General features: G+C 39.0%; 1 protein-coding gene across 1 annotated transcript in view; it reads left to right on the top strand.

The window, feature by feature from the left end:
* Positions 1-528: 528 nt before the first annotated feature.
* Positions 529-23,640, top strand: part of LOC112177922 — a gene marked incomplete at its 3' end in the record, with an annotated part of 128,197 nt that continues 105,085 nt past the window's right edge. Inside the window, exons 1-5 of the mRNA XM_024316159.1 lie at positions 529-641; positions 1,493-1,662; positions 3,955-4,019; positions 4,074-4,429; positions 4,565-4,652. Of these exons, the coding sequence (XP_024171927.1) occupies positions 529-641; positions 1,493-1,662; positions 3,955-4,019; positions 4,074-4,429; positions 4,565-4,652 (792 nt within the window). The remainder of the gene's footprint in view (positions 642-1,492; positions 1,663-3,954; positions 4,020-4,073; positions 4,430-4,564; positions 4,653-23,640) is intronic.

Below are 23,640 nucleotides of genomic sequence, written 5' to 3'. Positions count from 1 at the left end.
CATCTCCTTGATTATTTCTGATTTTCACGTTGGCAATCACACCAAATTATTCCTCCAACAATATTTCTTTCCATAAAAGTCTCCCAAGAAAATCTCTCCTTGAAATCCTCAATTAATCATCTTCAATTCCCACGTTGTCACCTTGTTTTTCCTTAAGTATTACAAGGCAAATTTAATCCCCAAGGAAAATATATTTTCCTTTTTTTAAAAAAACTCTTCCTTGATTCTCTCCTTGCCATGTCATCTTCATAAAACTTCTCGTTCCATTTATGAACTCAATTCAGCTTATTTATTCCAAAAACCTGAAAATAGAAGCTTTCTAAAATAAGAAATGGAAACTTTCTTAAACTAAAATGGAAACTTTCTAAAACTGGAAAATAGAAACAACAAAACGGAAACTTTCTACAATTAGGAACTTTCCCATTCGAAGAATGGAAACTTTCCTAAACAGAGTTTTATTAAGGAAATAACGCAGAAAATATAGGGAAATAACAGTTAAAACGTCGCATTAAAATGCTCCTATCAATGATGAAGGCATTCTTAGAGAAGTACTTCCCAGCCTCCAAGATTATCACACTCAGAAAGAAGATAAGTGGAATAAAGCAAGCTCAAGATGAATCTTACTCCGCTTATTATGAAAGGTTTCAGTCCTTGATTGCCCAATGTCCTCAACATCAAATGAAGGAAGAAACCTTGCTTACTTGCTTCTATGAAGGTCTCCTACCCTTGGAACGTGACATGTTAGATGCTGCAGCTGGGGGAGCCTTTGTGGATAAGTCACCTGCTGAAGGGCGACCTATGATTGAAAATAGAGCAAAGAATGCCCAACAGTATGAGGGTGTAGGTCTCACAACTCGAAGGGTGAGTGAGATAGGTACTTCGGTCATTGAGGATAGATTGAACAAACTCACCCTTCTCATGGATCAAGTTGTGAGTGCAAAGGGAATATTGCAAGCTTGTGGGGTATGTTCGATGCAAGGGCATGTGACTGATCAATGCCCTCAGTTGACAGAGAATGGAGGATGGGAATCATTGAATGCCATTGGAGGCTACCAAGGGAATCATGGGGGTCCCCCATGTCTAAGATATGATCCTTATTCAAATACATACAACCCTGGATGGAGGGACCACCCCAACTTCAAATGGACAAACAATGAGAACGTTCAGAATCCCCTTGGAGGAAGCTTTCAACGTCCTCAAGGGCCACCATTTAAAGGACCATCCTTTCAAAGGCCTTATGTGCAGAATCAACATGCTTCAAGCAGTTCAAATCCAAATCTCAACTATGACAAGATGTTTGAAGCTCTCACCAATTCAACTCAGGCCTTGGTTCAAGGACAACAGACCCACACCAAAGACATTGCAGATCTTAAGACACAAATGGGCAAGTTGTGGACTTCATGAGCAAGATTCATGAAACTGGGAAGCTCCCTAGTAACACCATACGAAATCCAAAGGGTAATGTGGAGAATGCATCTTTGGTGACTACTAGGAGTGGAAAAGTGTTAGTGGATCACCCTAAGAAAGCCAAGGAGGCTCAAGCGATCATTGGAGTTGAGGAGGAGCAAGAAGCCACCAAGTTGAACCTTGAGAAGGACCCTGCAACGTCCAAGGAGGAAATTAGGACGTCATCACCTTCTAAAGCAAATCCGAAACCTAAAGGTATTGATTCCAACTTATCTAATTCGGTTATTGCTAACCCTTCTTCGTCTTGTATGCCTTTTCCACGCAGATTTGCTAAATCAAAGAAGGATGAAAGTGACCAAGCTATCTTGGAAACTTTCAAGAAGGTGCAAGTGAATCTACCCCTCCTTGAGGCTATCAAGCAAGTGCCTAGATATGCTAAGTTCTTGAAAGAGCTTTGTACCTCAAGGAGGAATAAAGGTGAGAAGGAGGTAGTGAAGGTAAGTGAGAACGTATCTGCCTTAATTCAGAGGAAACTACCCCACAAATGCAAGGATCCTGGAAGTTTTACTATTCCATGCACCATTGGTAACTCTAGGTTTGAGAATGCCATGTTAGACTTAGGGGCATCTGTGAACGTCATGCCCTATTCTGTTTATGAAACCCTAGGTCTAGGTGAGCTTAAATCTAATAATGTTATCATTCAGTTAGCTGACAGGTCTAATCCATACCCTAGAGGTTTGTTGGAAGATGTTCTTGTGCAGGTTAATCATCTTTTCTTTCCAGCTGACTTCTATGTATTGGAGATGGAGGACTCTCCTGTGAGTTCAACGCCAATGTTATTGGGTCGCCCTTTCTTAAGGACGGCCAGGACCAAGATTGATGTGTATGATGGCTCTCTCACCATGGAATTTGATGGTGACATTATTGGCTTCAACATATTTGAAGCCATGAGGTATCCTCTTGATGTTCATGATTGTTTTTCTATTGATATTCTGGACAACCTTGCGCAGGAAATGTTTGATATCATGAATGAGGATACTTTAGCCACCACACTCGAACAAGGAGTGGGCTACACCAAAGATGGCGTCACACTCCAAGATGATGTGCTCAAGGAAACATGTGAGGACGAAATCATTGCTAATGTGTCCTTCCTTGAAGCATCATCCTTTGTAGGTAAGTCTCATCCACCCTTGTCCATTCAGTTATCTACTAACAAGACTCTACCTTCAGTAGTCCAGGCACCAGAACTTGAACTTAAACCTCTACCAGACCACTTGAAGTATGTCTATTTGGGGGACAAGGAGACTTTACCAGTGATAGTGTCCTCATCACTTACTTCTTCTCAAGAGGAGAGATTGGTGAAGATGCTGAAGCAACACAAGACCGCCATAGGATGGACATTGGCGGATATCAAGGGAATAAGCCCTACTACTTGCGTCCATAGGATACTTCTTGAGGAGGGGACAAAACCCACTAGAGAGGCTCAACATCGTCTCAACCCTCCAATGATGGAAGTTGTGAAGAAGGAGGTCATCAAACTCCTAGATTGTGGCGTCATCTGCCCCATTTCAGACTCCAAATGGGTGTCCCCAGTTCAAGTTGTACCTAAAAAGTCAGGAGTGACTATTGTAAAGAATGCAGAGAACGAACTGGTGCCCTAAAAGACAGTAACTGGCCACAGAGTTTGCATTGACTACAGGAAGCTCAACGCAACAACAAGGAAAGATCACTTTCCTCTTCCATTCATTGACCAGATGCTTGAGCGTTTGGCTGGACATGATTACTACTGCTTCCTAGATGGTTACTCAGGTTACAATCAGATTGCCATAGCAAATGAAGATCAAGAGAAGACGACATTCACTTGCCCCTTTGGAACATTTGCTTATCGTCACATGCCTTTTGGACTATGCAACGCCCCAGGTACCTTTCAGAGGTGTATGGTAAGTATCTTTTCAGATTATATTGAGAAAATCATAGAGGTATTCATGGATGACTTTTCTGTTTTCGGAAAAAGTTTTGATGATTGTCTTAATAATCTTGAAATTATCTTAAAACGTTGTGTGGAAACTAACCTTGTGCTAAATTGGGAAAAATGTCATTTTATGGTTAGACAAGGTATAGTTTTAGGACATATTGTCTCTTCTAGGGGAATTGAGGTTGATAAAGCTAAAGTAGACCTTGTGCGTTACTTACCCTCTCCCACTTCTGTGAGAGAGGTTTGTTCTTTTCTTGGCCATGCAGGGTTTTATAGGAGATTTATCAAGGATTTCTCCAAGATTTTGAGACCTCTATGCCAACTACTTCAAAAGGATGTGGCGTTTGTGTTTGACAAGGAGTGTCAAGAGGCTTTTGACAAGCTCAAGGAGTTATTGATGTCTTCCCCTATCATGCTACCTCCAGATTGGTCCTTGCCCTTTGAGTTGATGTGTGACTCCTCTGACTATGCAGTTGGAGCTGTTTTGGGGCAAAGGAAGGACAAACAACCTTATGCCATCTACTACGCATCAAGGACTCTTAATGATGCACAATTGAACTATTCCACTACAGAGAAAGAGCTCCTTGCAGTTGTTTTTGCACTTGAGAAATTTCGTTCTTACTTACTTGGTACCAAGGTTATTATTTATACTAACCATGCAGCTTTGAAGTACTTGATGACTAAGAAGGAGGCGAAACCAAGGCTTATTAGATGGATCCTACTCTTGCAAGAGTTTGACGTGGAAATCAAAGACAAGAAGGGTAGTGAGAACGTGGTAGCTGACCACTTGAGTCGTTTGGTGCACGCAGAAGACTCTCTCCCTTTAGTGGAGACGTTTCCAGATGAACAACTCTTTGGAATCCAGGTAAGTGAACCATGGTATGCGGATATTGTGAATTACATGGTTTCTAGGAAGATTCCTGATACCATGTCACGTGCTCATAAGGATAGGCTTAAGAAAACTATTAAGCAATATTTTTGGGATGAACCTTATTTGTGGAAATATTGCTCTGATCAACTGATTAGGAGATGTGTGCCTGAACATGAACATAATGCCATACTTTCTTTTTGCCATTCTAAAGCATGTGGGGGTCACTTTGGGTCTAAGAAGACTGCGTTTAAAGTGTTAGAATCTAGGTTCTATTGGCCAACGTTATTTAAGGATGCATAAGCATATTGTTTAACTTGTGATAGATGCCAAAGAACTGGAAATCTAAGCTCTAGAGATCAAATGCCTTTATCTAATATCATAACTGTTGAAATATTTGATGTGCTAGGAGCACAAAGTGTGACGTTTTTAATATGTATTTTTCCTCATTTGGCTAAGTTATTCTCTTAAAAATTAATAATTATATTACAGTTTGTGTTTTTAGCTACTTCATGGTCGAAAATGGTGAAAATAGGTAAAAAAGAGCAGGAATGAGCATAAATTAAGGACAAGTCATTTTAGAAACTTTCCTCTTTCATTTTAGGAAATATTTCCTATTTTGTTTTAGGAAACTTTCTTCATTTGAACTTTTCTATTTCTGATTTTCCTATTTTAATGAGAGTCCATCCCATTAGAAACTCTTGATTGATGAAATCAAGAAAAAATTGAAGGATTAATCAGGAAGAATTCGAGGAGTTAAATGGATTGTTGTTAATCAATATTCATTCCTAATTATCTTATTTCTTATTGATTATAAACTCTAATTAAATTCTTATTTTTCTTGATTGTAGGAGTTTATTGTGTGCACAATTCTTGGAAGAAATTAGTGCAAATCAAAGGAGAAGAATAAGGGATGTATCTGGTTGCTATTCAAGGCATATACAATGAGCCATAAAGAGGAAAAGAAATCAGAAAATTCATGACTTTGTCAAGAGAAAATCAAGCAAATTTGGAGGAGAAATCACCTCAAGATGATTGGCCATGATTGCATCACAAGAGATGAGAATTCCACTATAAATAGCAGCCATTCTCTACTCCAAAATCATCACTTCCTGACCAAGATCACTTCCTAGCTTATCAATTCCTAGCCAAAAATTATTCCATAGCTCTGCCCAATTCACTCCTCAAACCTCCATCACCTACAAGATCGTGACCATCATCCTTCCATCAATCTACTAGTTCTTAGGCGCTGAGTCAAGGACGCTCCACCACCATAGCAGAGACGAGTTCATCACCTTGTTGCTAAGCCGCTGAGGAAAGCTTCAAAAGTGTAACTATGACTGTACTTATAATTATTGTTTCGGTTTTGTGTGTTTGGATTTGTGAGTTGTGTAATTGGAGACATGAGATTTTCAGAATATTTTTATTAATATTTTTGAGATTTTCAGTTTATTATTGAGTTAATTTCGAGAATTCTTTGATGATGCATGTTATAATCTTGTGCCCTTTTAGGTGTTTAGGTAATTTTCAGAGTTAGGTTAATAAGTTTGCATGCTAGAATCACGCTGAGTATTTGGTGCGGCTGAAATAGCCTCACAATTTAACCCTGCAAAATGTAGTTGTCAGTATAGGATAAGCAGGGATCGTTCAGTCCGGGGATTGTAGGGTACACCTACACAAAAAGGTCAATTAACAAATAAAAGAATAAAATGGGGGGTTTTGAATTTGGTTTCTAATCTACTTAAAATAAAAACAAAACAAATAAAACTATATACAATGATCGACTTCCCTAACCTAGACCAATACCACTCGGAAACTACTAAGTGTAAAAATAGAAAATTCATTTCAACATGCTACAAAAATGTGTCCATCTTTAATGCGTAGATAAGAGCTCAAATGAAAAGCCTCAGCGGATCAATCCACTTATCTGATTCATTCTAATGTAGGCTTGGATCGGAAAAGTCCTTACCAAGCCTAATACTACTAATTTTCGAAAACACTCAGCGTAGTTCTCTTAACTAGTAGTATTATCTAACCCTTGAATCAACTCACACGTGCAAATTAACCATTAGACATAGAATTTAACACGTAATTTCCAGAATCGTTTAACCATTGAACATAGTTTTTACCACTTTTTAGAACTAATTGCTACTTGTTTAACTCAGCGCCTTAACAAATAACAATTACTCTTGGCAAATTAAGAAAACACACAAGAACTCTCACTGTTATTCTAGCATGCAAACTTATGAACTTAACTCTGAAAATTACCTAAACACATAAAAGGGCACAATATTGTAACATGCATCATAAAAGAATTCTCAAAATTAACTCAATAATAAACTGAAAATCTCAAAAATATTAATAAAAATATTCTGAAAATTTCATGTCTCCAATTACACAACTCACAAATTGAAACAAACAAAACCGAAACAAAAATTATAAGTAGAGTCATAGTTACACTTTGAAGCTTTCCTCAGCGGCTTAGCAACACGGTGATGAACTCGTCTCTGCGATGGTGGTGGAGCGTCCTTGACTCAGCGCCTTAGAGCTTTGTAGATTGATGGATGGATGGTGTCACGGTCTTGTAGGTGATGGAAGTTTAAGGAGTGAATTGGGCAGTCTTGGAATGGTTTTTGGCCAGGAAGTGATGCAAATTATGTTCTGGACGTTGCCTATTTATAGGGGAGCATTGGTTGGCTTTCCCAACTGAAACGTCTCCTTTATGGCCTTAACTCCTCTCATAATGGGGCAATTCTTTTAATTTCCAAGCTGAAACGTCTTTCTCTTTTATTTTCCAGCTGAAACATCTTTCTCTTTTATTCCTCCACTGAAAACGTCTTTCTCTAATTTATTTTCCAGCTGAAACGTCTTTTCTCCTTTATTTCCCTTCTTCATTGCTTGGTCAAATATCTTAATGCTTTATTTTATGACTCCATCATTGCTGTTTCCAAGAGTTCCACCAGGCAACGTTTCCTACAACAAGAGGAGAATATCAGAATTTTCTAGAGAAAATAAAGGGAATTAAAATGTAAAGACTGCAAAAACAGTTGACAGTTAGGAATCCTGATCCAGCTAGGATTTTTCATGAATTTTACTTTTTTCGCCTATTTCACTCCAAACACTCAACAAGACTCTAAAAACGACTCAATGACTCAAAACACTAAACTTAAGGGAGAAACAAGGCTAAAATGGCGCACATATTCAATAATATTGTCACACTTTTTGCTCCTATCAACTACCCCACACTTAGCTTTTGCTAGTCCCTTAGCAAAACAAAAATACAAAACAAAACAAAGACTCAACGAAAAGCAAGTAAATGACTCTATTGCTCCTAACTGTTGTCTCAGAGACTCCAAACTCATGGCTTTCACGTTAAACACTTAATCAAAATCGCATAGATAATTCCATGGTTAATAAACATGTGACATTCATATGACTAAGCAAGATATGGAGAACTTAAGTTATACAATGAATGATAGCATGTTTCGAACAAGTCCAATCCAAACTCACAAGGCATACTCTCTATTTTTCTCTCAGAAATGGCTATGCTTAAAAGCTTCACACTCAAGTATATTCAAGAGAACAAATTGTAAGGCAACAAACAGCTTGCATATTTCATCAATAAACGCATTTTGTGAAGAATTTTTAAAGACCTCATGAAATGACTAAGTGCACAAATGGACCTAAATCATAAGCTCGACTGCGTACCTGACTCCACTAACCAAAGACTGCCCATCTCAAGGATCAAGTAAGCACTTAAAACAGGTTGTAATGGGGCTAAGCTAGGGTTTTCGAAATGAAGATTAAGGATACAAAAATCCTAAGGACCTAGCAGAGCATATAAGGACCACGTTATGTCATCATTTTTGTACGCCAAATATCATTGTTTTGGGCCAAACCTTCACTCTAATGAGCATGGAAACGGACAAAGGCCTAATTTTCAACTTTGAGCCTTCTACAAATTTGAAAGTCCAAAACCACACTTCAACAATTTCCCAAGAGTTTTCTTTTCAATTTTTCTTCTCTTTTGCTGTTTTTCTTTCTTTCTTTCTTTCTTTTTTTATTTTTTCATTTTCTTTCATTCATTTTTCACGGCAATCTTCTTTCTTTTTCTTGCTTTTTCCCCACCCCACACTTGTCCTTCATCGTCACCCCTACACACTATGTCATGCTCTACTAAGTCCCTAAGACAACGGTAGAGATATCCTATACTAAGCTCATGGTAGGGTAGTGAGGGTGATGAAACAAAGGTTTTCAACGTAGGCTCAAAGGGGTTCATTCTAAGGAGTCCCACGACGGGCATAATTGGGGACACATGCTTGTTTGGCTATGGTGGTTACCCTAATGCCTTCTATCCTATCCAGGATCAGGGCATATTATGGCATACAAGTTTTGACAGTCACAACAGCCGAGTTCCAGTACTCTCTAGTCCATTAAAATCTACGGCACATGATCATTGGATTTTCAAAGAATGATGAGGTTTTGCAAATACAGCCATGAAATTATGAATTTATCAATAAGCACTCGAAAAGAAGGTATTTTAGCTCAACAGCTCACTTAGGGTCAAATGAATCAGACTTAATCCTAGCATGCTTAATGAACCAAGTTACAACCCTATCTCAAATCTTCATACAAGCATCACAACGTCGATTAACCACAGAATTCAATTAAGTCCTATTTCGATTGTGAAAACCTTCAGCCATGAATTCAGAGACATGTTCATCTTAGACGTTAGGAGCATCCTAAGACTCAAACAAACAAAAAGACTCTAAAACCAACATTTTTTTAAATTTTTTTTAAACTGAAATAAAGGTGTAAACCCACCCCACACTTAGAATCTACATTGTCCTCAATGTAAGCAAAAAAATATGGTATATAAACCCTAAATATGGGGGCTACGAAAATAAGGGAAGGGTAAAATAAACAAACAAACAAACAAAGACCCAAGTACAATTCAACCTAAGCAAGTGAAGGGATAGAAATGTCAAACTCTCGTTGATGGCTCCTCCACAGCTTCGCTTGAAATGGGTTGCCTCCCATGTAGCGCTTAATATTTATAGTCCTTCAGCCTGGACTCTTCTCCTTGTTCACACATCATGGGGTGCCTCCTGGAGGGGTATCTCTTCCAATGTGTGCCCCACCAAGGACTCATAGTAGGGCTTGAGACGAAGCCCATTTACCTTGAACTCCTTCCCCGTCTTCTCACTCTTGATCTCTATGATAGGAGCATTTTAATGCGACGTTTTAACTGCATTTCCCTACATTTTTCTGCGCCATTTCCTTGAAAAATCCCTGTTTTGGAAAGTTTCCACTCTTTGATTGGGAAAGTTCCTTATTGTAGAAAGTTTCCATTTCTGTAGTTTTCATTTCTCATTTCTGGAAAGTTTCTATTTTTCACTTTTAGTAAGTTTCCATTTTTCATTTTTAGAAAGTTTCTATTTTTCAAAAGTTTCTATTTTTCAATTTAGGAAAGTTTCTATTTTTCATACTAGTTTCTATTTTCAGGACCTCCGAGCTAAAAAGTGGAAATGAACGCACGAATGGAAAGAGGAGCTTGCGAACATCAAGACGAACGAATATGAGAGAAATCGGGTCACACAATTGAGCAGAAATGAAGAAATAAGCTTTCCTAGTCCAACCAGGAAATCCTACGAAATGGAGGAAGGCTTCCTTAGCAAGTTTCCAACGCAACCATGAAAAAGAAATGGAAAAATAATGTGTTTTGCGTTGGAAGATGAGAAGACTTAAAGAAGAAGCAACGAGACCCAAGAACTCTTTGGATTTTCGGCAAAATGGATCAAGGCCCATCAAACCCCATGAAATTAGGAGTTGTGACGCAAGAAGTAAACCCTAGGGATGTGTTGCCGTGAAAACCAAAGGGAGGAGAGAAAAGTGGCGTGAAAATCAAGAAGAAAATAAAAGATTACGCCAAGAGATTTTCTAGGGTGAAGTTTAAGGAAAGAAATCAAGAAAAGCACCAAATGGCGTCTAGATTCATTCCTAGAAACCCTAAGTATATTTTGGACGAAAATACAAGAAGAAAATCAGAAAATAATCAAGGAATTTTGGCAAGAATATATTAGGGTATCTTCTTGGAGTTTTATGATTGGTTGGATGACACACTAGGGCTTACTTGGCAATTTCTCATTGGTGGAAGCTATGTGGAATTATTAATTTAATTCCTTGGAAGAAAATCAGAAATTCACGGCTTGGAGACCAAGCATAGCCGTCCCCTATATAAACTCCACAACCCTAGACGTCTACACGACCCCATAATTCAGAAAATTCTCTCTACGCGAAAGCTCTCTCCATCCTCTAGTGCATTCAACGTTTCAAGCAAGGAAGAAGAAGAAGAAGAAGGAGCCGTGAGCATCATCATCCATTCTCCACCTTGAAGCTTGCTTTCGAGATTCAAGACTCCATACGTTTGACCTTTCATCCCCATCTCCATCTCACGGTGTAATTCAACCTCTTTCTTTGTAACCTTGTTTGATTTCGTTGGAATTGTTCTAGTTGACATTGATGTTTGAACAAAGTTTTAATTCTGAAATTTTATGATTGAATGAAGATTTCGAATTCTATGTTGTGATTCCATAGTTGCTTATGTGAGTTTGTTCGATTGAATTTGTTTTACAGAAAACTTTTATATGTTTATGTTCTTTGGTGGCCAACTTAGGATATATGCATGTAATTGGTGCTAGATTTAAGAACATGAAATCAACTTTTTGTTTTGTGTAACTTGAATCAAAAGTAGTAAAGGTTTTGGACAAGAATCGAATTCAATTGATGAGGATTGCAAATGGATGAACTTTTTCATACTAGGTTGTGCACTTGAGTTGATAGCCTTTCTATGTGTTTCATGCGTTGAACATGTCATGATTGACTAGCTTTCTAGGGCTTGATTACATGTTTGATAGGATTAGTCTATGTGCTTTCACTTAGATTAATTAGCATTGAAAAGTAAAATATGGGAAATCGTTTGCTTTCTAACGTTTCACATGATCAACTCCTTTCTCATGACTTGGAAGAACAATGTAGGGTTTATTCGAATTCAATCATGAACTTAGTTTTGATCTTTGTTTCTTACATTTCATTCTTGTATTTGTGTTTTTGTTTATACTTAGTTTTATTCTTTCTTTTAATTTTCGAAAACCAAAACCTAAAACCCCCTAAATTCGTGAATAGTGTTTATGTGTGAATAGTATACTTTGTTTTTATTTTAATTGTTTAAATTGTCTTACATTGACAGGTGTACCCTCAATCCCCGGAATAGAACGATCCCTACTTGCTTATACTACTAATGATATTTCTAGGGTTAAATTATGCGCTTGCTTTTAGCGTATCACTCTACAGCACCATGAGCAAACACATTTGTAACTATAAATGGGCCAACCCAACGAGAACGAAGTTTACCCGGGAATAGCTTAAGTCTGGAATGGAATAACAGAACTTTCTGGCCCACTTGGAAGCTTTTTCCGCGAATCATTTTGTCATGGTAGGCCTTTGTCTTCTCCTTGTAGATCCATGAAGCATCGTAGGCCTCATTCCTTATCTCCTCAAGCTCATTTAGCTGTAGCTTCCTATGTAGGCCCGCTTCATCATAATCCATGTTGAACTTCTGGACAGCCCACCAAGCCTTATGCTCTAGCTCCACTGGAAGGTAGCATGCCTTTCCGTAGGCTAACCTAAAGGGGGACATCCCAATAGGAGTCTTGTAGGCCGTTCTGTAGGCCCACAACGCATCATCCAATCTCTGGCTCCAATCCTTCCTTGTTGGGCCCACTGTCTTCTCAAGTATCCTCTTGATCTCCCTATTGGATACCTCTGCTTGGCCACTGGTCTGAGGGTGGTAGGGCGTGGACACCTTATGGGTTACCCCATACTTCTTCAGCAAAGCCTCGATTGTACGGTTGCAAAAGTGAGAACCTCCATCACTGATTAGCGCACGTGGCACTCCAAACCTGGAAAATATGTTAGTTTTCAAGAAACCTGCAACCACTTTTGAATTGTTAGTCCTGGTGGCTTTTGCTTCCACCCACTTTGATACATAGTCCACAGCCAATAGTATATATAAACAACCATTAGACGAGGGAAATGGTCCCATAAAGTCAATGCCCCAAACATCAAAAATTTCTACATTTATTATTGGGCTCATGGGCATTTGATCTTTTGGGCCAAGATTACCAGTCCGTTGGCACCTATCACAAGAAATACAAAACAAGTTTGCATCCTTGAAGATAGAGGGCCAATAAAATCCACAATCTAAGACCTTCAAGGCTGTTCTACGAGGCCCAAAGTGGCCTCCACAAGCCTCACTATGGCAAAATGACATAATTGACCTATGCTCAGACTCTGGGACACATCTCCTAATGACTTGGTCACTACAATGTTTCCATAAATAGGGCTCATCCCAAATAAAGTGTGATAGGAGCATTTTAATGCGACGTTTTAACTGTTATTTCCCTATATTTTCTGCGTTATTTCCTTAATAAAACTCTGTTTATGAAAGTTTCCATTCTTCGAATGGGAAAGTTCCTAATTGTAGAAAGTTTCTGTTTTGTAGTTTCTATTTTCCATTTTTAGAAAGTTTCCATTTTCGTTTAAGAAAGTTTCCATTTCTTATTTTAGAAAGCTTCTATTTTCAGGTTTTTGGAATAAATAAGCTGAATTGAGTTCATAAATGGAACGAGAAGTTTTATGAAGATGACATGGCAAGGAGAGAATCGAGGAAGAGTTTTTTTAAAAAAAGGAAAATATATTTTCCTTGGGGATTAAATTTGCCGTGTAATACTTAAGGAAAAACAAGGTGACAACGTGGGAATTAAAGATGATTGATTGAGGTTTCAAGGAGAGATTTTCTTGGGAGACTTTTATGGAAAGAAATATTGTTGGAGGAATAATTTGGTGTGATTGCCAACGTGAAAATCAGAAATAATCAAGGAGATGACGCCAAGAGAGATTCAAGGGAGATATTTATGGAAGGAAAATATGTGTGCACCAAGGAAAAGCTAAAAAGGCGTCTAGATTCATCCCTAAATTCCCTAAAGGAATGTTGGCCGAAATTCATGAAGAAAATCAGAATAATTTCAAGGAAATTCGGCAATTAAATATTAGGGAGGTATTTTAGAGAATTATGATTGGTTGGAACACATCACAAGGCTTACTTGGCATTCTATGATTGGTTGGACCACATCACAAGCTTACTTGGCGAATTCCTATTGGTGGAAGCTATGTGGAAAATTCTGATTGCTTTGTGAACCCTAGCCATGCTCCTATATATACCCACCTCTTTGACGTTGAGAAGGGTTCCACACACCTTAGAAAAATTCAGAAAATTCTCTCCATCCTCTAAAGCAAGCCACGGATTTCAAGCAAGGTCGAAGGGAGAAGAAGGAGCCGTGACCTATTCCTCCACATCCACCATTGAAGACTTGCTTTCAAGCTTCAAGGATCACAACGAAAATCATCCATCTTCATCTTCCATCCACGGTGTAATTCGACCTCTACTTTGTAAACCTTGTTTTGAATTCGTTGGTTATGTACTAGTTGACATTTATGATTGAACAAAATTATTATTTCTGGAATTTTTATGATTGAATGAAATTTTCAGATTCTTATATTGTAATTTGAGAGTTGCTTATGTGAGTTTGTTTAATTAAATTTGCTTTATAGATATCTTTTGTATTTTAATCTTATGTGGTTCGAAACACTTAGGGTTTTGATATGAATGGTGCTAGATTTAAGAACATGAAATCAACTTTTAGTTTTGTGTAACTTGAATCGAAGTAGTAAAGGTTTTGGACAAAAACCGAATTTAATTAAAGAGGATTGCAATTAGGTGGACTTTTTCATACTAAGTTGCACACTTGAGTTGATAGCCTTTCTTTGTTCTTAATGCGTTAAACATGTCATGATTGACTAGCTTTCTAGGGTTTGATTACATGTTTGATAGGATTAATCTTTGTGCTTTCACTTAGGTTAATTAGCACTGAAAAGTAAAAAATGGGAAATTATTTGCTTTCGAATATTTCACATGATCAACTCCTTTCTCATGACTTAGATGAACAATATTAGGGTTTGAATCGATTTTAATCATAAGTTTCGGTTTTGATCTTTGTTCTCTCATTCCATCTTTGTATTTACGTTTTTGCATTTTAATTGTTTTGTTTACTTAGGATAATTTTCGAAATCAGAATCCAAAACCCCCCTTTTTCGTAAATAATGTTTATACTTGTGAATATCTTTGTGAATATTATACTTTGTTTTAATTTTAATTGTTTAATTGTTTGATAATGACAGGTGTACCCCCAATCCCCGGAATAGAACGATCCCTATTTGCTTATACTACTAACGATATTTTCAGGGTTAAATTATGCGCTCGCTTTTAGCTGCATCAAAGTGCCTAGCCATTTTCTTCAATTTATCCTTACTAGCTTTGGAAAGTGTGTCAGGAAATGTCCTAGTGACTAAATAGTTAACTATATCAGCATACCAGGGCACACTAACCTCTATCCCAAAGAGCTGCTCATCTGGGAAAGTTTCCTGTAGGGGTTGAACGTCCTCCTCGTGTACTATCTTGCTCAAATGGTCCGCCACCACATTTTCGCTGCCCTTCTTGTCCTTGATCTCTAGGTCAAATTCCTGAAGCAACAGGATCCATCGAATCAATCTGGGCTTGGCCTCCTTCTTGATCATCAGATATCTCAAGGCTGCATGGTCAGAGTAAACAATTACTTTAGAGTGCAATAAATAAGAACGAAACTTATCTAAAGCAAAGACTAGAGCTAAGAGTTCTTTTTCAGTGGTGGAGTAGTTGAGCTGGGCGTTGTTGAGGGTCCGAGAAGCATAGTAAATAGCATAGGGCTTCTTATCCTTCCTCTGGCCCAACACAGCTCCAACAGCATAGTCCGATGCATCACACATAAGCTCGAAGGGTAGACTCCAATCCGGAGGGCATATGATGGGGGCCGTGGTCAACAACTCCTTGAGCTTTTCAAACGCCTTCTTGCAATCCTCATTGAACACAAAGGGCACGTCCTTTTGCAATAGGGCACACATAGGTCTCGCCACCTTGGAGAAGTCTTTGATGAACCGCCTGTAAAATCCTGCATGGCCAAGAAAAGAGCGTACCTCCCTCACAGTTGTGGGGGAGGGTAAGTGACGTACAAGATCAACCTTAGCCTTATCTACCTCAATGCCTCTATCAGATATTATGTGTCCTAACACTATTCCTTGTGTCACCATGAAGTGACACTTCTCCCAATTCAGCACAAGGTTAGTTTCTACACACCTCTCAAGTATCAATCCTAGATTCTCTAAACAAGTATCAAAATCTTTACCAAAGACACTAAAGTCGTCCATAAAGACTTCAACAATATTTTCAATGTATTCTGAGAAAATGGAAAGCATACATCTTTGGAAAGTACCTGGTGCGTTGCATAAGCCAAAGGGCATGCGCCTATAAGCAAAGGTCCCAAAGGGGCATGTGAAGGTCGTCTTCTCCTGATCCTCGTGGGCTATGCAGATCTGGTTGTACCCACTATATCCGTCCAAGAAGGAATAGTAGGAATGGCCCGCTAAGCGCTCCAACATCTGGTCAATAAAAGGCAAGGGCATATGATCCTTCCTCGTTGTGGCATTCAGCTTCCGATAGTCGATACATACCCTATGACTAGTGACTAATCTCTGGGGCACTAGCTCATTATCCTCGTTCTTCACCACTGTCACCCCAGACTTCTTGGGCACCACTTGCACTGGAGAGACCCACTTACTATCAGAAATGGGGTAGATCACCCCACAATCTAGCAACTTGATCACCTCGTCTTGGACCACCTTCATCATGGGCGGATGTAGACGTCTTTGGGCTTCTCTTGTGGGCTTGGCGCCATCTTCTAACAGGATCTGGTGGACACACGTGGTTGGGCTGATCCCCTTGATATTTGCCAGAGTCCAACCAATGGCAGTCTTGTGCTTCTTCAACACGTCCACCAACTTTGTTTCTTGCTCTACCTCCAGCGTTGATGATATGATCACTGGGAGGGTCTCCTTTTCTCCTAGGTACGCGTACTTCAAATGCTCAGGGAGTACCTTCAATTCCAACTTGGGTGCTTGAACAATAGAGGGTAGCATTTTATTAGTAGAAACCGGAATTGAAAAATAGGAAATTGACCTCTTTATAGGCTGAGCCTCCAGTGAGGCCACAGTCTTGATCACTCTAGGCTCCTCAACGTCCCACTCAACCTTGGGAATAGGTTCCCCATTTGCATCATATCCGACCCCCTCTTCTAGGATCAGAGCCAATTCATCCTCAACCATTGCTTCAGAGAAAACCTGCGCGAGTGAATCAACTACATCAATAGCAAAGCAAGGTTTCAAATCAGAAATATGGTACCTCATGGCTTCAAGAATGTTGAAGCGTATAACATCACCATCAAACTCCATGGTGAGAGTCCCTTTGTACACATCGATTTTAGTTCTTGCAGTCCTCATAAAGGGACGCCCTAAAAGTAATGGAGTGGTATTTAGGGGCGATTCCTCCATGTCTAATACGTAGAAATCCGCAGGGAATATCATATGGTTTACCTGCACAAGAACATCCTCAACATACTCTTGAGGGTATTTGTTAGACCTATCAGCAAGTTGAATGACAACATTATCCCTCTTAAGAGGGCCTAGACCTAGAGACACATACAAATTATAAGGCATAACATTTATGGATGCCCCTAAGTCTAACATCACATTTTCAAACCTGGTGTCACCAATGATATAGGGAACAGAAAAACTCCCTGGGTCCTTCAACTTTGGGGGTAGCTTCCTCTGGATAACGGCTGATACCGTTTCGCTCATTTTCACCACCTCCTTCTCTCTTGTCTGCCTCCTTATGGTGCATAGCTCCTTCAAGAACTTGGCGTATTTAGGCACCTGTTTGATGCACTCGATCAAGGGCATGTTCACTTGAACCTTCTTGAAGATTTCCAAGATCTCTTGATCAGATTTATCTTTCTTTGTCTTGGCAAACCTGCTTGGGAAAGGTATAGAAACAACTGGGTTAGTCTTAACTAAACCAGTAGAGTTAGGAATTGTACCTTTGGGTGTCTCAACTTGGGGCAAGTCAACTTCCACCCTTGATGTAGCTGGGTCCTTCTCAACATCCTTCTTAGACACCTCCACAACGTCTTCTTCTTCATTATGGGCCGCTTGGGCCTTCTTGTGGGCTCTGGGAGGGTCAACTAGTACGTGCCCACTCCTAGTGATGATGGCTTGGGCGTGCTCATTCCTTGGGTTAGGCACTGTGTTGCTTCGAAGTTTCCCTGTTTCAGCAATCCGGCCCATGAAATCCACCACTTGGCCCATTTGATTCTTGAGCTCTGCAATATCCTTTGAATGGGTTGCCTGTCCTATAACCAAAGCTTGAGTAGCCGTGTTAAGTTGTTGTTGCCCCGCAGCAAGGGACTTCAACAGTTCATCATAATTAGGGGCACTGAAAGTATTAGAAACAGGAGGTGGAGGGACAGAATTGGGAATACCAAAAGTTTGAGGTACCTGAGGCCTCAAAAAAAAACCTGGTGGGCGCTGAGAATTCTGACCTGGGCCTTGAGGTGGTCTCAAGGTGTTATCATTGTTGGCCCAACGAAAGTTGGGGTGGTCTCTGAGCCCAGGATTGTAAGTATTGGAGTAAGGGTTGATACCCTAGGGCATTAACAGATTCCCATCCTTCTGGAGAGGCAAGCTGGGGACATTTATCTGTGGGGTGCCCTTGAGTCGAGCACATCCGACACACTTGAGTCATTGCTCCTCCTCCATTAACGTTTAAGACTTGAGACAGCAGAATAGACATCTTGTTGACCTTGTCTTCAAGAGCAGAGTTAGTGGACACCTCATGTACCCTCCGTTGAGAGGAAAGCACCCCCTCATATTGTTGATAGTTTAGTGCACGATTAGTAAGTAGCACATTGGCATCAGCAGGTGTCTTATCCATAAAAGATCCTCCAGCAGCAGCATCTAACAGACAACACTCATTAGCGGTGAGTCCTTCATAAAAATAGGTTAGGAGGGACCCCTCACTCATCCCATGGTTAGGGCATGATGCTACAAGGCTCTTAAATCTATCCCAATAATTGCAGAAATTCTCCTCATGTCCTTGCGTGATTCCACTAATCTGCTTCCTCAAAACAGTGACCTTTGAAGCAGGAAAGTACTTCGTAAGGAACTCGCCCTTCATCCTATCCTAAGTGTTGATAGTCCCAGCAGGCAGCTCAAATAGCTAAGTCTTGGCCTTGTCCTCCAAAGTAAAGGGAAATGCCTTCATCTTCAAGATATTGATATCAGCTCCTTTAGGGCACATACTCCCACAGACAAACTCGAACTCCTTGAGATGCTTGTTGGTGTCTTCACTACTCATCCCATGAAACTTGGGTAGGTGATGCAGAAACCCACTCTTTAACTCAAAATCATCATTAAGCCCCTCTCCTGGTTCTGGATAGGCAATGCATAAGGGTGCAACACCCCTACCTATAGGATTAGACAGTTGCCTAATAGTCTCAGCCATTGGTGCCTGTACTTGCTCAACACGGGCGTGCTCTTCCTCTTCTTCCTCTTCAATGACCTCCTCTTCTTCCTCTTCCAAGACTTGTTCTTTTCCTTCTTCAGAATGGTCAGGTTTGTTGATCTCCTCGGTTGATTTAGTTGAGGAGTTATAACTTGAATAGCTAGAGTCCTGAGAATCCCTCCTTTCTAGAGGAAGGCGGTCTGAAAAAGTGAGTTCTGCCCTTTGCTTAGCACGTTCCAATTTTTCAAAGAGCTCCTTAGTCTTATCAGAGACAGTGGACATTCATGGACCTTTAAGACCAAATCAAGTGTTAGTAACATGTACAAGGTTCGAAATACAAACATTATGTCTTTCCTCAACTTTCTAAGTTACTTTTACATTTACATACTTAGGTACTGGAACAAAGGACCTCGTTTGTGCAATGGGACTATAGAACAGCTACCCTCGACAAAGTCATGTTTAATCCAATATACCTTAAGCAGGTCACACATCATTTTTTTTTTTATTATAAACATAGTTAATATCTCAATTGATTCCAAGTTGTAAGTCGAGCCCAATAGAAACCACTACTATTGGTGAGATACGATATAGGGATAGTCGCCCAGACATAAGTCTCTTTCCTTTGTTTCAGAAGGCCGAATGGCCAGATTAAGAGGTAAGTGAGAGGGAGGACTCATTTTAGTGATACTACGGAGGCTACTCCCTCATTGAGGTTTAGGCCCCTATCGGCTACTCCCACATAGTGGTTTAGGCTCATTCTATAGTATCTCTGAGATCCAATTGAACCCATCACCCAGGGTCTCAACCTAAGACACCATCCGTATGCGCCCCTTACTCAGCTGGGAAATTAACTTATGTGTTAGACCGTTCTCCAAGTGCTAATAAAGGCCGTCCTCAACCTCAAGAGACCTGATAGGAGCATTTTAATGCGACGTTTTAACTGTTATTTCCCTATATTTTCTGCGTTATTTCCTTAATAAAACTCTGTTTAGGAAAGTTTCCATTCTTCGAATGGGAAAGTTCCTAATTGTAGAAAGTTTCCGTTTTGTTGTTTCTATTTTCCATTTTTAGAAAGTTTCCATTTTAGTTTAAGAAAGTTTCCATTTCTTATTTTATAAAGCTTCTATTTTCAGGTTTTTGGAATAAATAAGCTGAATTGACTTCATAAATGGAACGAGAAGTTTCATGAAGATGACATGGCAAGGAGAGAATCAAGGAAGAGTTTTTTTTAAAAAAAGGAAAATATATTTTCCTTGGGGATTAAATTTGCTGTGTAATACTTAAGGAAAAAACAAGGTGACAACGTGGGAATTGAAGATGATTGATTGAGGATTTCAAGGAGAGATTTTCTTGGGAGACTTTTATGGAAAGAAATATTGTTGGAGGAATAATTTGGTGTGATTGCCAACGTGAAAATCAGAAATAATCAAGGAGATGACGCCAAGAGAGATTCAAGGGAGATATTTATGGAAGGAAAATATGTGTGCACCAAGGAAAAGCTAAAAAGGCGTCTAGATTCATCCCTAAATTCCCTAAAGGAATGTTGGCCGAAATTCATGAAGAAAATCAGAATAATTTCAAGGAAATTCGGCAATTAAATATTAGGGAGGTATTTTAGAGAATTATGATTGGTTGGAACACATCACAAGGCTTACTTGGCATTCTATGATTGGTTGGACCACATCATAAGCTTACTTGGCGAATTATCATTGGTTGAAGCTATGTGGAAAATTCTGATTGCTTTGTGAACCCTAGCCATGCTCCTATATAAAACTCCCCTTTCTCAACGTCAAGGTTCCTCTCCCCCATACAATTTACACTTTAGAAAAAAATCAGAAAATCTTCTTAGCATAGCCGTGAGTTTCTCCATCCTCTAGTCATCTCCACGAGTTCAAGCAAGGCCAAGGGAGAAGAAGCATAGCCGTGAGCATCCATCATCCATCTCCAACCTTGAAGCTTGCTTTCGAGATTCAAGAGACCACCACATCAATCGTTCATCACCATCCCCATCTCACGGTGTAATCCGATTCTCCTTTGTAACCTTTGCTTTGAATTTCGTTGGTTATGAACTAGTTGACATATGTGTTTGAACAAATATTAATTTCTGGAATTTTTATGATTAATTGAGAATTTTCAGATTCATATTATTGTGATTCGAGAGTTGCTTATGTGGGTTTGTTTAATTAAATTTGCGTTATAGATAACTTTTGTATTTTAATCTTATGTGGTTGCAAACACTTAGGGTTTTGATATAATTGGTGCTAGGTTTAAGAACATGAAATCGACTTTTCGTTTTGTGTAAACTTGAATCAAAGTAGTAAAGGTTTTGTACAAAGATCGAATTTAATTAACGAGGATTGCAATTAGGTGGACTTTTCCATACTAAGTTGTACACTTGAGTTGATAGCCTTTCTCTATGTGTAATGCGTTAAACATGACATGATTGACTAGCTTTCTAGGGTTTGATTGCATGTTTGATAGGATTAATCTAGGTGCTTTCGCTTAGGTTAATTAGCATTGAAAAGTAAAAAATGGGAATTCATTTGCTTTCGAATGTTTCACATGATCAACTCCTTTCTCATGACTTAGATGAACAATATTAGGGTTTGAATCAATTTTAATCATATGTTTCGGTTTTTTATCTTTGTTCTCTGATTCCATTTGTATTTTTATGTTTTTGCATTTAAATTATTTTGTTAACTTAGTTTTATTTTCGAAAAACCAAAAACAAAATCCCCCCTTTTTTCGTGTGGAATGTTTATAGTTGTGAATATATTTGTGAATATTATACTTTGTTTTAATTTTAATTGTTTAACTGTTTGACAATGACAGGTGTACCCTCAATCCCCGGAATAGAACGATCCCTACTTGCTTATACTACTATGATATTTTTAGGGTTAAATTATGCGCTTGCTTTCAGGCGCATCAAGACCTAAGCAAGGTACTAATGAAGGGTTTAGGCCAATATTAACAAAAGGGCCCTTGTCTACTCATACGATTTTACACACTTACAACAATTAAGTATTTAGCTAAATTCATATCCTAAGTACATTAATCTAAGTGAAACACATTCAATTTACAATATGCTAAAAAAAGAAAAAACTCATTCTACAATTTACAATATACAATTTACAAAATGCTGAAAAAAAAAATCTATGTGAAACACATACAATTTACAATATGCTTTAAAAAAAAAAAAAAAAAAAAAAAACATCTACAAATTGTACAACAATTATAAAAGACATGCTTAATTTCGTAACACTCATAAAACTTAAACTAAATCACAATTAAAGCTTGGCCTAACAAAAATTGCAATTTGTCACCATTCCACAAGTGTGATACTGAAATTAGCATGCATTCTATATACAACAAAATCGATGACACTTTAAGTGTAAGAGATTTTAACAATCCCCGGCAACGGCGCCAAAAATTGGTGCGGCTGAAATAGCCTCACGATTTAACCCTGCAAAATGTAGTTGTCAGTATAGGATAAGCAGGGATCGTTCAGTCCGGGGATTGTAGGGTACACCTACACAAAAAGGTCAATTAACAAATAAAAGAATAAAATGGGGGGTTTTGAATTTGGTTTCTAATCTACTTAAAATAAAAACAAAACAAATAAAACTATATACAATGATCGACTTCCCTTGTCACGCCCCTGATTTTTCTCCAACAATAAAAATCGATATATATAATCCCATAATTATACATGCGTGAATATTCAGTCATCAATACAAATACCTGGAACATCTTTCCCATAAAACAAGTACTTACTGATACACTGAATCATCCAAGATAACATACACTCGCTCCACAGAGTTATATATTATACAAATTTACGAATTTAATTGTCATCACAATAAAACGTAAATGCTCCTCAGAGCTTACTGCATAGCGGAAGTCATATATTGGCAAAGCCAACAAAAAAATTTCTTCCTACCCGTTCTGCTGCCAACAAGCTCCTTCAGCTTCAGCCACGATTTTCCTGACCTGCAGGATTAGCCCCTACACCATATACAATGGTGCACCGGGGTTGCCAAACAACAAACCCGGTAAGCTTCTTCAAGCTCGTATGAGTAACTCATGAACATCAATCTACTTAAGGAAACATGCAGCCTTGAAACCTTCTAACATTCTATATCCTTTCCACAGAAAAGACAACATGAGTCACCACTATGACCATGCCCTATTTGCTAACTTAACCATCAAGTAGCAATTCAAGTCCCATCTAGACAATTAAAGAAGAATGCCATCGAAACTCTCCTTTAAGCTGCATACCTATGAGTCTCAAGCAACCTCGACCGTTACTCCCATAAGCTATCATGGCAGATAAACTAGAACCCTATTGAAATTGTAATCACTCGTCCTAACCAGAACGTGATTACCTATTTCCTGCCTTGATCACCATCTGTGATCTATCACCATCTGTGATCTGTCACCATCTGAGACATATGATTTCAGACTCTGTCTAGTCAAGGAATCAACATCAAGGTCGCCATCTGCAACCTGTCACCATCTGTGACCTATAATCATTAGACCCCATCTGGTCTCAGCTCAACCATTGATCACCATCTGTGACTCATGATCTTCAGACCCCATCTGGTCATGAAGTCAAACATCAAGGTTACCATCTGCAACCTGTCACCATCTGTGACGTATGATCTTTAGACCCCATCTGGTCTCAGCTCAACCATTGATCACCATCTATCACCATCTGTGACTCATGATCTTCAGACCCCATCTGGTCATGAAATCAACCATCAAGGTCACCGTCTGCAACCTGTCACTATCTATGATCTATCACCATCTGTGACGTAAGATCTTCTTAGACCCTATCTGGTC

The sequence above is a fragment of the Rosa chinensis genome, chromosome 7 (genome assembly GCF_002994745.2).
Source record: "Rosa chinensis cultivar Old Blush chromosome 7, RchiOBHm-V2, whole genome shotgun sequence".
Taxonomy (NCBI): domain Eukaryota; kingdom Viridiplantae; phylum Streptophyta; class Magnoliopsida; order Rosales; family Rosaceae; genus Rosa; species Rosa chinensis.
Note: the sequence above shows the minus strand (reverse complement) of the source record. Positions and strands in the feature narration are given on the sequence as shown.